Genomic DNA, 14,018 nt, shown 5'->3' with positions numbered 1-14,018 from the left:
AAGGGTGTCGTCACGACTGTACCTTTGAATAGAGGACAACGTTAAAAAGACGACCTCCTCCTGGGGGTGAATAGTGATGCCTAGGGGGAAATTAATCCCTTTTAGGGTATAAAGGGATGGGTAAAGATCCCAGGTCTGGATAAATTCCTGCTTTGCCCTTACTGGGCACGTGGACTGGGGAGAGAGCCATCACCTCCTGTTTCCTCATCCGAGAAATGGGAAAGCCAGTCCCACCTACCTTATAGGGTTTTGGCAAGGACGACACGAGAGGTGAGTAAAAGGTCTGGCATGTGTAACGCACTGAATCTATGTTATCTGTTATTATTATTCGCTGTCTCGTGATCTGGGCGCCCCTCCCCGTAATGATGACTCGAGAAACTGCGCCCGAAACTAATGGGAAGGATGGATATTTGGTAGATGTAGTGAACGCGACAAGCTGGGACCCAGCCTTCTGAGCTCAGCTACCCCTGTGCGGGTCCTGAGACGCCCCTGGGACACTGAGACCCTCCAGGATGGTCTGGAGAGAGCAGTCAGCGGGGCTTCTGCACGAGGCCGCGGTGCCTTTAAGACTGCCTGGAGAGCCCCGGAAGGCGGAGCCCGAGGCTGCCCCTGGTGGGTGGGCAAGGCGGGACCGGCGGGCACTGCTCTAGGTGGTTGTGGCCAATAGGAAACCGACCTTGCAGCCGCGCCGCATGTTGATCTTTTGTTTCCCAGTCTGAGTGGGACCAAGAAAGAAGGCGCGCGGGAGGGATTTAGGGACTGAGAGACATTGTCACGTCCAGCTCTTGCGTTACTGCTGCTTAGGGGGGAATGTAGAATGAGAGAGCGGGCAGATGCAGGGCTAGGTGGCGTTGGACTGGTTCTTGAGTATGTCTGGGAAAAACGAGAACTTTAGTTTCTGAAGAGGATTAGTAGGGAAGGAAGATCAGTGGAAAGATATTACGAAACCCAATCACCGACATCTCCCTACTTTGCCCCCTTGGGCAGAGGGTAAACTGAGGCACACAGAGGCGGAACACTGAAAACGGAACTGAGGCCATTGATCTCTCTAGCCCCTCTCCCAGAATGAACCCAATGCTCCCTAGGCTGTGCAATACCCGAGCATCCCTGACATCCCTCCCCACACCCCCCCCAGCTCCGCCCTCAGCCCCCTCCCCCCAAGAGGGTCGGGGGAGGTGCCGCAAGTTCTGACGCGGGCGGCAACGGCTAGCAGTCACCACCTCCAGCAAGTGCCAGAGCCCGGCTGGCTGCGCGGAGGCTGCGGTAGCGGTGGCAGCGGAGCTGGCCCTGCGGGGCCCCGGGGGGGAGGGGGAGCGGCGAAGCCCCGGCTGAGGCCGCTGCTGCCGGGCCTCCCCTCCCCCCCGGAGGGCGCCATGCGGGGGGGTCCGGGCGACGCGGAGCGGCGGCAGCGCTGGGGTCGCCTCTTCGAGGAGCTGGACAGTAACAAGGACGGCCGCGTGGACGTGCACGAGTTGCGCCAGGGACTGGCCCGGCTGAGCGGAGGCGATCCGAGCCGCGGCGCCCAACAGGTACCCCCTACAGGGACCCGGGCCTGGTGAGCCGCGCTCGCGCCCTAGCGGCGCCGGGTAATCCGAGCCCCTGAATGGAGTGACGGGATCCGCCAGGCACTGTCTGTGGCCGGACTCCAGCACCTGAGCCCAGCCTGGGTGTCTCTGTTCCTTTCCCCTTGCCTACCTGTACGTGGGTCTAACAAGTTCACACAAAAAAGGGCTACAGAGGCCCGGGGCATGAGGTTTGGCTGGGGTGCCTACGCTCAACCCCAGGGAGGTAGGCAATGTCTGCCTGAGAATAGAGTCTGACCCACTTTCCTGCCCACTGCCCGGAGACACCTCCTGTGAACTCTGCACAGCCCAAGACATAGCTGCTCCCACCTCCCAAGATACACACTGTCCCCCTCCCCCTCCTCTGGGCACCAACTGCCCTCCCAGCCAGCTGCCCCAGCCTCTATGTTTACATTCCTGCCCTTTCGCAGGCCTGGCTCAATGCCCCAGGCTGCCACAGCCAAGGACCCAGTCCAGTCTGAGGCCACCCTCAGCTGGGGATGCACCTACCAAAGCATGAACTCGCCCCTGGGCCCATACAGGTGTTCCCCACATCAGTAGCCCCAGGTGCCACTGGAATGGCTCCATCGCATCCTGACACCTCCAGTCCAACCTCCCACTTTCCAGATGGGAAAGTGAAGACCCTATAGCTGCTCAGCTTGGATCTGTCATTGCCCCACATTGCCCAGAGCTGTCTCTACGGGGAGTTCCTGAAACTGCCACAGGGACAGGTTTTTGTAAGAGACAGCTGGGAGGACAGGCTTTCAGAGACGAGAGCCCAAGGCTACCTCCCACTTCCTGGCTCTGTAACCTTGAATGAATTACTTGACCTTGGAGAGCCTCAGTTTACTGGCCAGGAAAACTGGACAACTGATACCCACCACACAGCCCTACTGTGGCCTTGGGCGTCATACTGAGAAATAGGCTGATGGAGGGAAGGGGTGACTTACCCTGTCCCTGTCCTCTAGTCACTGGGTTCCTGGGGTATAAGCTTGTTGTGCCCGCCCCACATGGGGTAGCAGCCTTCTGGAGCTCCCTCTGTCCCTTTCCCCCTGCCAGGGCCTCTCCCTAGAGTCTGGTGCTGACCCAGATGGCGGGCTGGACCTGGAAGAGTTTACCCAATACCTGCAGGAGCGGGAACAGCGCCTGCTGCTTCTGTTCCACAGTCTGGACCAGAATCAGGATGGTAAGGCCCAGGGATGGGGCTATTGGGACCCTGGGGATGCCAGTGGGGTTAGCACTGATGATGCCAGGAGGAGGGGTAAGGCTGCTTCTCCCTGATGACTCACAGGCTATTTTGGGAACCCTCCTCACTTCCAGCTAGGTGGTTCATGGCCCAGCCAGCCCATCCCACCTCATTTTCTTCCTGGATTGAGACCCCTGTTATTTACCCTTAGATTTTTCAAAGGGACAAAGATGCCCCTATTGCTCCTGGATTTCCTATGGCACAGAGAGCCCCCCTCACCATAGCATATTCTAGGTCTCCAATATCACTTCTTGATCTCCCTTGATATTGCAGGGAGTCCTGCAATTACCCCTGCATTCACACCTTCATTCATTCATGGAACAGAGGACCCCTCAACATTGCCCAGTCCCGCTTCTAAGATTCCACTGGGTCGGGGATTCCCCAACACTGCCGCAAAGCTCACCCTGGGTTTCTAGACCCCCTGGTCTTGCTAGACCACTCGCATTTCAAACTGTCCTACTCCACGTCCTAGGGCCCCCCACTCACACACACCCCCTTCCGCACCTTGGTTTCCAGGTCACATTGATGTCTCTGAGATCCAGCAGAGTTTCCGAGCTCTGGGCATTTCTATCTCCCTGGAGCAGGCAGAGAAAATTCTACACAGGTGAGTAGCTGGGGTCCAGAATCCCAGGTAACTCTGGTCCCCAGGTTGCCTTAGCCGCCTCGAGCCTCTAGGCCCCAGACCCAGTACCAGGGTGGGCAGGCAGAGTTGAGAAGTTGAGGTTTGGAGTCAGGTCCATCTTGGGCCAGTTGCTTCACCTCCCTGAGCCTCAGTCTGCCCCACTGAAGCGCTGAGCTCTCAGTGCAGACAAGCTTGGTCTACCCCTAAATCCAACTAGAACCTCACTCCAACCCAACCCCAGCCTCAGGTACTGATTCTGTCCCACCCCCCAGCATGGACCGTGACGGCACTATGACCATCGATTGGCAGGAATGGCGTGACCACTTCCTGTTGCATTCACTGGAGAATGTAGAAGACGTGCTCTATTTCTGGAAGCATTCCACGGTGAGGCGGGGGTGGCTTTCCCAGCCTAGTGACTGGGCCCTCTTCCTCCTCCCTGGGGGCCTAGCTTCAGTCTTCCCAGGGCAAGAATGAGCTGGGTCAGGATGCTCTAGAAGGATGAGCCACTGGGAACAGCTGAGGGATGGGGCTCTGCTCCTCATTTTTCTCCATTTGGAACTTGAGGGACTGAGGACCCATTTGGGGAGGTTTCTGCAATCTGATGGGAACTCTTCAAACTTGCTGTAGGGCCTCTGAGCAGGCAGGCTGCGGGGGGAGGGGGGAGGGTTGGGCACATGGGGAAGAAAGAGCTCACCTGGTGGGGTACCTGGCCGCCCACCCTCAACCCACGTACCTCCCCTTCTGCTTTCTAAATGCCTCAGTTAAGGATTCTCTTGCTGAAAGACAAGAAGGCACTGTCTTTGGAGAGTCCAGTGGGGTCCACTGGAACTTGGGAGGGGTGCTCGAGGTCTCCATTTCCTGGGTGGGATTTCCTGAGCAATGCTTCTGGTAGAAACTGACGGCATGTGGGGGAGATCCACTAGTGGGATATGATGGGAGAGCCAGAGATTCACGAGGAGATTCGTGGAGGGGCTCAGTCGGGGAGTCTGCAGGAGGACTCTAGAGGAGGAGTGATCCCTGTGAAGGAAATCCCTGCGGGAGTTGCTGAGGCCCTGGGAGGGATCTGCTGGGCTCCTTATGTGGGAGGCCCCCTGTAGGATCTTGTATGGCCCTGGAAGGATCTTCTGAGATCCTTATGTGGGAGACCCTTGAATGGGATCCGTCAGAGGGATCTGGTGGCTCTGGAGGGATCTTTATGTGGCAAATCCTTCAGTAGAGTTTGGTCGCAGTCCCCAAGGAGGGATATTAGGATCTTACATGGAAGGTGACTGACTTGGATGTTTTGGTGGAATCTGGTAGGGATCTCCTGGGCTCTCCAAGCAAGATTCATTGATGGACTGCCTGGGTATCCAGGGATTCTTGGAGATACCTTCGTTTAGAGCTGAGTTACATCTCTGCACCCTGCATCCCCAGGTCCTGGACATTGGCGAGTGCCTGACTGTCCCTGACGAGTTCTCACAGCAAGAGAAGCTGACTGGCATGTGGTGGAAGCAGCTGGTGGCTGGTGCAGTGGCAGGCGCTGTGTCAAGGACAGGCACAGCCCCTCTGGACCGCCTCAAGGTCTTCATGCAGGTGAGAGTACTGAAGAGACCCACCCCCTCTTCCAGGCCTGGGCCCCTGGAGAGGACCCCAAAGTCACCTTGTCTTCCTGCCCAGGTCCATGCCTCCAAGACCAATCGGCTGAACATCCTGGGGGGCCTACGGAACATGATCCAAGAGGGGGGCATGCGCTCCCTGTGGCGTGGCAACGGGATCAACGTACTCAAGATTGCACCTGAGTCAGCTATCAAGTTCATGGCCTATGAGCAGGTAGGGGCAGTTGTGGGGAGGCATGAGCTAGGATGTGCATGATTGGCTTGAGGGTGGGGAATGTCTGCAGGTCCCCAGGGGTGGGCATCTGTTCTTCTGCATGATGCCCATGGTAGGAGGACATTAGAGGGCAGGTCCAAGTGTATGGAAAGCTTAACCCCTGAGGTCCTGCCCACCGCTGTGTCTCCCACCCTCAGATCAAGCGGGCCATTCGGGGGCAGCAGGAGACACTACATGTGCAGGAGCGCTTTGTGGCTGGATCCTTGGCTGGTGCCACAGCCCAGACCATCATTTACCCCATGGAGGTGAGAAGGAGGGACCCTGACGGAGGCCCCGTTTCACTTCATGGTGTGATAAGCCCTGGGATTATAACTTTGCCTCTCCTTGATTCAGCCACACCTAGGAAAGCTGAGAAATATAGTCTTTATTTCTAAAAGCTGTAGGCCACAATTTCCTGAAAACAATGGTTTCTATTATTAAGGGAGAAGGGGTCAAGATATTGGAAGACTGTTAGCAGTGGCTGCCACATGCCACTCTGAGAAGTGTGACCATTTCTAGGTATGGAGATTAGCAATAGAAGATTCTAGAGAAAGTGGGTTTTTTAAATTCACTTATTCACAAGGTATCTCCTTCCAGGAATAGCTATTTCTAGGTGTCTTCATTCCTGGATGTAGTGATTCCAGAAGCAGCTTTCCTGGGATAATCGGGTTCTCTCCAGGTACTAAAGACGCGGTTGACCCTTCGCCGGACGGGCCAGTACAAGGGGCTGTTGGACTGCGCATGGCAGATCATGGAGCGAGAAGGGCCCCGCGCCTTCTACCGCGGCTACCTGCCCAACGTGCTGGGCATCATTCCCTACGCGGGCATCGACCTGGCTGTCTACGAGGTCTGTGGGTAGCCCGCCCCTCCTTTCTTCTCCCCTCTGGGATCTCCCCGTGGGCCACCCTCTTCCTGTGGGGCTGACTCAGTTGACCTTCAGAGTAGGGGAGCCAATCCTGGGGTGGGGAGGCCACACAGATCTGGGGATCCTGGGGACCCGTTCAGGCAGTAGGCATCCTCACTCCTTACCTACCACTGCAGTTCGGCCTTCCAGGGTCTCAGGATATGTGATAGTTGGGGCCTCTTTCAGCTCACAGACTCATGAAAGCAGGCAAAGGTGAGTTTTGCCCCAAAGCTTGTACTACACCTGGCCTGTGTCTCCAGGCCATTGTCTTCAGGGCCCGCCCATTTCTGCATCTGTGTCACCGTAAAATCTGCACCCTGTGGCCAGCTTCTTGGGGCTTTCATCAGGAAACACAAAAACAGGAATTTTGCTATTTCTCTGCCAGGGGCCTCATCCATTGCTTTTACCTTCTGATGGAATCACCAGGTTTTCCCCACATAGCACAGTCCCAGATGTCCCCAGGCATCCCCCCAAAATCTCTGTATCCAGGGCAGGGTCAGCTTCATGGGCAGACAATCAAGGGCTCCGACCAAGTGTTCCTCACTTGGAACACTGCTGTTGCCATCTTGAAATTCCTAATAATTTTTGAAGGAGGAACCTCACGTATTTTTATTTTGTACTGGGCCCCACAAATTACATAGCCGGTCCTTCCTGATCTAAGTTCTTCCATATCTGCCCTCCCAACATCTATGCAGCCAAATAAGACACGGCCATTACTCATTCATTCATCCGTTCATTTGCTTAAGCACCCATATGTGCTGGGCACTGGGCTGGCTGCTGCATGAAGTGAGAATGAGACAGCCCTTGCCCTCTTGGACACCACTTCAACGAACTAGGGAGCCAGGCAACCAGCAAATCAGTGCTTTGGGATCTTGATACACTCTCAGAAGATAATTAAACAGGATGTGCAATTGAAAGTACCAGTGGATGAGAGGGCAGGTCTAGGAACGTCTCTGAGAGGTGTTCTTGAAGCATCGATGAGTTGAACATACACGGAAGGGACATATGTGTGAACAAGGCAGAGGGCACAGTGAATGCCAAGGCCCAGAAGCAGGAACGAACTGGTCCTTCTGGCAGAGTGGAAGCGGTGAGCGGCTGGGAACAACTGAAGAGGCAGCAGGACCCAATGAGAAAGCGTTCGGGTTTATCCCTAGTGCAGTGCGAAGCCGTTGAGAGTCATGAGCAGAAGTAAGATGCAACCTTGTTTCATCCATTCTTCGCTAAAAAAAGGGACTTTGGAGGGAGTTCTAAGTAGCTTTAGAAACCCTGTGCCCTCTTGAAGTTTCAAAATCTGTTAGTCCTGTAAAGGCTCTGAGAAGTCCCACTAAGAAGTAACAACATTTTGTTTAGCCCAGTGTCGGCCACGAACCTCTTTTCAACAGAACATCTCTTAAAAATTCGTTAAACACCTATTTGGCAAATACAGCTCCAGACTCGAGAGAAGGCTAACTGCAATTGTGAAGGCAAGAATGGCAAAACACTTGCTTCTCATTCGCCCATTCCATACCAGGCTAGACGTCACTAATCCATCACAGCGCTGAAGTCCGAAATGGGTCTCACTGGGTTAAAATCAATGTGTCGGGAGGGCTGTGGTCCTTCTGAAGCCCCTGGGGGAGAGTCTGTTTCCTTACCTTATCCAGTTTCTAGCAACCGCCTGCACTCCTTGGTCCGTGGGCCCGTCCTCCGTGTTTAAAGTCAGCAGCATAGTATCTTCCAACCTCTCTCTCTTACCCATCTCCTTCCATCATAACATCTTCTCTGCCTCTTATAAGCACCCTTGTGATGACATTGAACCAACCTGGATGCTCTAGGATCATCTTCCATCTCAAGATCCTTGACTTAACCCCATCTGCAAAGTCCTTTTTGCCACATAAATTTCCCTATTCATATGTTCCATGGACTAGGGCATGGACAGTGGGGGCCATCATTCCATATACCATAAAGGGTAGTGGTGGGGGCTGAGTTGAGAGGGTGCAGGTAAAATGCCAGTGTTGCCCCTCGGGGTACAAGTGCTGAGCTCATCCCAGCTGTCACGGGATACCGAAGCTAGCCAGCAAGGTATCTGAAGGCAGGTTCCTGGTGTCACCCACCTCCAGCCCATCCTATTCCCCTCTTCACCCCTGCCAGACCCTGAAGAACCGGTGGCTCCAGCAGTATAGCCACGACTCGGCTGACCCGGGCATCCTCGTGCTCCTGGCCTGTGGCACCATCTCCAGCACCTGTGGCCAGATAGCCAGTTACCCTCTGGCCCTGGTCCGGACCCGTATGCAGGCCCAAGGTGAGGCCTGGGCGGGAGGATGGGGCAGGGAAGGTCTCACAGTTTGGGTCCCACCTCCCCTCCCCAGCTCCTCCTCCTGGGTAGGTGGAATACCAGGTAGAATCCTCCTCCTGGATCTGGATGACTTTGACCAAGTCCCACCCTCTCTCTGTGGCTCAGTGTACCCATTTGTGACATTAGAATGGGAGCCCTTAGCCCTAACTAGGAGATCAGATGCTGGAAGGGCCCTAGCAATCATAGCTGGGAGGCTGCTTGGTAGACTTCAGCTACCATGTCAGGCTGGCAACTTGAGATCTAATTTGCAAGGCTGGGTTAGTGAGGGGAAGGTGAGGAACCAGGTTAAGGAGGGCCAGTGCCGGGCTGGTTATCATTTTGTTGTGTTTCTCTGTATTTTTTTTTCACGGGTTCTTTCCCTGCCTCTGCCCTATTATACCCGGATCTACTTACGGAATTTCCTGGGGAGTTTTAGTGTTTGTGTTCTATGATTTTCACTGGGGGGGTATCAGTGCATGAGACAGATGCGGTTTCCTACCTTCAAAGAGCTCACAGGCTGGAGAGGAAGAGGTGCTGAATAAGTGATCCCACAGTTGAGTATGATTTAGGGTTGAATAAAGGGGAAGAGGAGCCTGACTTAGACTGGGGTGCCCAGGATGGCTTCCCTGAAGAGCTGGTTGCAGGGATGAGTAAGAGTTAGCTGGGAGAAGAGGGTGGGGATACAGTTCCAGGAAGAGGTCACTTCTGTGCCCTCTCCCACTACACACACTCATACCTGCTCTGTTTTGAATAGTCCCCAAACTTGGGCCCTCCAGATTGAAGTGAAAAGGTGAACAATCCATTCCAAGGCCAGTAGAAGTCCTGACTCTTGAGTGGTAGGTCCTGCTGTTAGTCTAACCCTCTTCCCTCCTGCTGCAACAGCCACCTGGCCTAGCCCTGTGGGGGTGGGAGAGGGAAGGGAGAGGGGGACCTTTGGCCTGACCTGGCCCCTCATCCCCTCCCAGCCTCCATCGAGGGTGCCCCCCAGTTCTCCATGCTGGGTCTGCTCCGTCACATCCTGTCCCAGGAGGGCATACCGGGCCTCTACCGGGGCATTGCCCCCAACTTCATGAAGGTTATCCCAGCTGTGAGCATCTCCTATGTGGTCTACGAAAACATGAAGCAGGCCCTGGGGGTCACATCCAGGTGAGGGACCCAGAGCTTCCCTCACTAACATCCCTCCTCAATCATGACGTCCCGTACACCTTAGCCACTGGTGACTGATGGCCCAGCCAGTGGATCCCAGGTGCCCCCCACTTAAACCACAGGATCCCCATCCTTCATCCACTGGGTCCTGCATCCCGAGTTCCAGATACTGGCCCCCATGTTTCCCTGCTTCCCCTCCCCTCCGCCCCTCCCCACCCCAGGGCGCGTGTGTGCACACACACACACACACACACACACAGGGTCCTGGACCTCCATGTCTTAACCGTTGGATCCCCAGCAACTCAGCTAATGAATTCTGAAACCCCACCCACAGGAGCACATATCCCCACAGCTAAGCACCTAGACCCCTGCTCCCTTAGGCACCACATCCGGGAGTCCTCATATGGCAGCAGAACCCAGATCCCCATCCCCACTAGCAGATCCCAGACTTCCATGTTTTGAGCCCTGGATTTCCAAGCGTGGCCCCTGGATTCTGGAAACCCCAGCCACCAGCTCCTGACAGTGCAATGCCCAGATCCTGGGGCCCGCACCACTGGATCCCTGATCCCCTAGATCCTTCCGCTTGGGCTGCCAGATCCCTACCTTTCAGGCACCATACCCTCAACCCCCAACCCACTGGATTCCAGATCCCCAAGGCCTGAGACACTCGATTCAGCTCCGAAAACCACAACTGTGAGAGCCCAGTGGCAGAGCAAGTGGGTCCCCGCAACTGCAGCAGGACTCTGAAACCTCACAGGAAACAGACCCCAACACCTCCAGGCACTGGATCCCAGCCCCCGAGCCCCTGGATTCTGACCTGAATCCTCCCAGACACTGGCTCCCAAATGTTCAGATCCCACATTTAGGTACCAGTAGGCTGATCACAGCATTCTGGACCACACAGGTCCCCTGTCTCGGACACACACAAGAGCCCAGAGACCTCCCCACCACAACCCAAACCTGGGAGCCAGTGGGACCCCCAGGTCCCTGCCTCCTGGCTCCTCATACAGCCAGCTTCCCCTCTCATGCCTTGCACTGACACTGGACCCCCCACCTCTCCAGCATGGGCACACCCTGGACTCTGTGGGAACACTGCTCCCTCCAACCCTCCCTCAATCCTCTGCAGTCTCGCACTCCCCACCTTATAAGCTGATAACCCCCAGAGCCTGGGTCCCTCTGGAAGATCCAGCTGCTCTTTCTTGGGGGCTGGCAATGAGGCAATCTGAGGTGGGGACACATTAAGGGGACCTCCCCATAGCCCCAGCACTAGCAGCCTCTCCTCAGGCTTCAGAGATGGAAGCCAGGAGCAAGTCTACACAGACCACCCTTCCCCAAACCCAAGCATCCAGTTATGCAAAACGAACCAAACCTCCAGAACTCATTCCAGATCTATTTTTATAAGGAGAGGAGCAGACATTCCCTCACCCCACCCCCCAGCCTTATGACTAACTCAAGCCCCAACATCCCCTATACATTCTGCACTTTAGAGTTGGATTCTGAGCTTAGGATAACTGAGGGACCCCTCCTTCCACTCCTCCCAAGTCCTTGGAGAACCCCATTAAAGGACTACAGAAGAGGAACTGGGATGTTTGTGGGGGATAGAGGACCTCAAGGCTTCAACCTCTCCCCATCTCCCTGCCTGTGTGTGTTATTTCAAAGAAAAAGAACAAAAGGAATACATTTTTCTAAGCTCTTCTCATTGTGGTTTTTACTGAAAGGGGTGGGTGGATGTGGGACACCCTCAAAATACCCCCAGGGAAGGGACATGGGCTGTCTTCCATCACTCACAGTTGGGGGAGACCGAGAAATGACTCCCTCTTGGAGCCTCAGCTTTCACGCCTGCAAAGTGGAGCGAGGAGAAGTCCATATCCAGGAGCCCTTCTAGTTTTTCCCGTGTTGTTTCTAATTACACAAGTGTATTCATTTCTCAGGGCTGTCGTCACACGTTGCTGCAAATGGGGCTGAAAACAACAAATCTTAGATTGGTATATTATTATTGTGGTGAAGTACACCTAACAAAAATTTACCATTTTAATATATTTTTTTAAATATGGAACACTTCATGAGTGATACTCCATTATCTGGGAGGGCCACATTTTGTTTATCCATTCATCCATGAGTGTACACTTGGTTGGTTCCCACCCCTTGGCTGTCATGGATAAAAACAACAGAAATTCATTCTCGCAGAGTTCTAGAGGGTAGAAGTCCAAGTCAAGGTGCTGGCATGCTCACGCTCCCTCTGAAGACCCCAGGAGAGGGTCCTTCATCGCCTCTCCCAGCTCCTGGTGCTTGCCAGCAATCCTTGTAGACCTGTTTTCTGCCTGTCTCTGCATGTCCAAACTTTGTGCTGTGCGGACTGTGATAGTCACCTTCCAAGATGTCCTCCATCTCTACCTCTAGTATTAACATTCTTGTATGATCCCCTCATTCCACCAAGGTGAGTCTGTATAGTCCAGAGAGTAACACAGCAGAAGTGACGGTATATCACTCCAAGATTAGATTATGAGAGACACTGTAGCTTCCACCCTGTTTGCATATTAAACTGCTGTGGTGTGGGGGGACAATTTGTTACGTAGCAGTAGCTCACTGATATACTTGCACATCCATACATGTGATTTTTTTCACACACTCAAATAAGGGATCAAGCCTTGCTAACTATTTTGTATCTTTACTTCCTTTGAATTATTCCCTTAGCATCAATTCCCAGGAGTGGGTCAAAGCATACTGCTACCTCAGGGTCGTGCCACCAGAAAAATTGGTGTGTAATATCCACAGCGACCAACAAGGAATTAGCATTACCAATTTTACAGCCGCCATGCTGGCTGTAAAGTGCTAATCAAGTATTAGCACTTTATTTAATTGGACCAGTTAACATGTTGCCTCTCGCATGCCCCCTACTGGGGACCTGGCCTGCAACCCAGGCATGTGCCCTGACTGGGAATCCAACCGGCAACCTTTCAGTTCATAGGCTGGTACTCAGTCCACTGAGCCACACCAGCCAGGGATCTTGTCTGCGTTCTCATATCCTATGACGGTATGGCTGGCCTTTAGGAGGCTCTGCAACTGATGTGCAGTGTGATGCCAGACAGGCTTCTGTTCTCTTTCTAAGCCTCAGTTTCCCCACATTCAAAATAAAGGGTATTTCCACTGACATCTTTCAAAGGAAAACAATTTCTATTTATTGAGCAAGCACTACATATCCTACCTCTGGCTAAGCCCTTTAATGTATCATCTCATTCATTTACTTTAGGCCAGACTGAGTTCTGGATCTGGGATACAGAAGTAAATGAAAGAGACAAAAATTTCTTCCAGTGGGGAGAAAAGAACACTAAGTAGCATAAATGAATGAATACATAGCAGTGCAGAAAACAAGGGTGCTATGGAGAAAAATGAAGGTGAGAAAGGGGATAAGAAATACTGCAGGGTAGACTTCACATGTTAAATAGGGTGGTCAGAGAAGACCTTAAGGAGAAGACATTTGAGTGCAGATTTAAAGATGGTGAGGGAAGAAGCCGTGGGGTTGTCTAGGGAAACAGCATCCCCAGCAGAAGAAACCACCAGTGCCATGTCCAGGGGCAGAACTGTGCCTGGCGTGTTGCAGAGCAGGGAGGAGGCCCATGTGGCTGGAGCAGAGTGAGAGAGGAGGAGAGAGGGAGGGGAGGTGGGCAGGTCGTTCAAGGCCTTGTGGGCTCTGGGGAGGACTTGAGCTTTCACCCCAAGGGAAGTGGGAGCCATGGAGGGCTGTGGGCAGAGTGGGGACAGAACCTGACTTGGGTGGTCACTGGTGCCCTCTGATCACTGGTGCAGGAAGAACAGACTGTGGGGGCAAGTCTAGGATGGGGCCTAGGGGAGGGGTGACTGGTGGAGATGACTGCACTAGCCCAGGTAAGCAGTGATGGGGCTGGACCAGGGCAGTGGCCCTGAACATGGTGAGAAGCAGCCAGAGTCTAGATATATTTTGAAGGTTTAAGCCCACAGGATTTGATGACAGTGTGAGCATGAGAGAAAGGGAGGAATCAGTGACATCAAATTTTTGACCCAAAGAACTTGGAGGATGGAAGTGCCCTCAATGAAGACTCGTTGGATCCCACCAACAACACTATCCGGCAGAGTTTATCATTACTTCTGGTTTCTGGGTGGGGAACTGAAGCTCAGAGGAGTAAGGCGGGTACTCCAAAGGCACATAGCAAGCAGTGTGTGAGGTGAGATTCATACCAGGCCTTTTTGACTTCAAGCCTATCCCTGCCTTCTTTGGGGACCAACTGTGTCTCCCCGCTCTGAGCTCCAGCGCTGTCCCATTCTCTCTCACTTTCATCTCCTGTTGCCATGACAATGAAACACAGTACATCAGCTTCCTATGGCTGCTGTTGAAACAAATG

The 14,018-nt window shown here is 53.8% G+C and overlaps 1 protein-coding gene across 3 annotated transcripts; it reads left to right on the top strand.

Annotated features, from left to right (window-relative positions):
* The first annotated feature begins 1,212 nt into the window (after nucleotides 1–1,212).
* On the top strand, nucleotides 1,213–11,334 carry SLC25A23 (solute carrier family 25 member 23). 3 transcript variants are annotated; one of them, XR_006656661.3, is made up of 11 exons: nucleotides 1,216–1,529; nucleotides 2,622–2,748; nucleotides 3,325–3,412; nucleotides 3,703–3,814; nucleotides 4,844–5,002; nucleotides 5,087–5,239; nucleotides 5,437–5,544; nucleotides 5,958–6,125; nucleotides 8,310–8,460; nucleotides 9,248–9,329; nucleotides 9,459–9,595. XR_006656661.3 is itself a non-coding variant. In XM_024569169.4 (10 exons), exons 1-10 carry the CDS (start codon nucleotides 1,374–1,376, stop codon nucleotides 9,641–9,643), a joined length of 1,407 nt encoding a protein of 468 aa, XP_024424937.1. In that variant the 5' UTR covers nucleotides 1,216–1,373; the 3' UTR covers nucleotides 9,644–11,334. The 3 variants fall into 3 exon arrangements, 2 of the variants coding, with proteins under 2 accessions (XP_045058358.1, XP_024424937.1); XM_024569169.4 differs by lacking the exon at nucleotides 9,248–9,329 and having other exon boundaries at nucleotides 9,459–11,334; XM_045202423.3 differs by lacking the exons at nucleotides 5,437–5,544; nucleotides 9,248–9,329 and having other exon boundaries at nucleotides 1,213–1,529; nucleotides 9,459–11,334.
* Nucleotides 11,335–14,018: the final 2,684 nt, after the last annotated feature.

The sequence above is a fragment of the Desmodus rotundus genome, chromosome 9 (genome assembly GCF_022682495.2).
Source record: "Desmodus rotundus isolate HL8 chromosome 9, HLdesRot8A.1, whole genome shotgun sequence".
In the NCBI taxonomy this organism is placed as follows: domain Eukaryota; kingdom Metazoa; phylum Chordata; class Mammalia; order Chiroptera; family Phyllostomidae; genus Desmodus; species Desmodus rotundus.
This window is presented reverse-complemented; position numbering and strand designations above follow the sequence as displayed.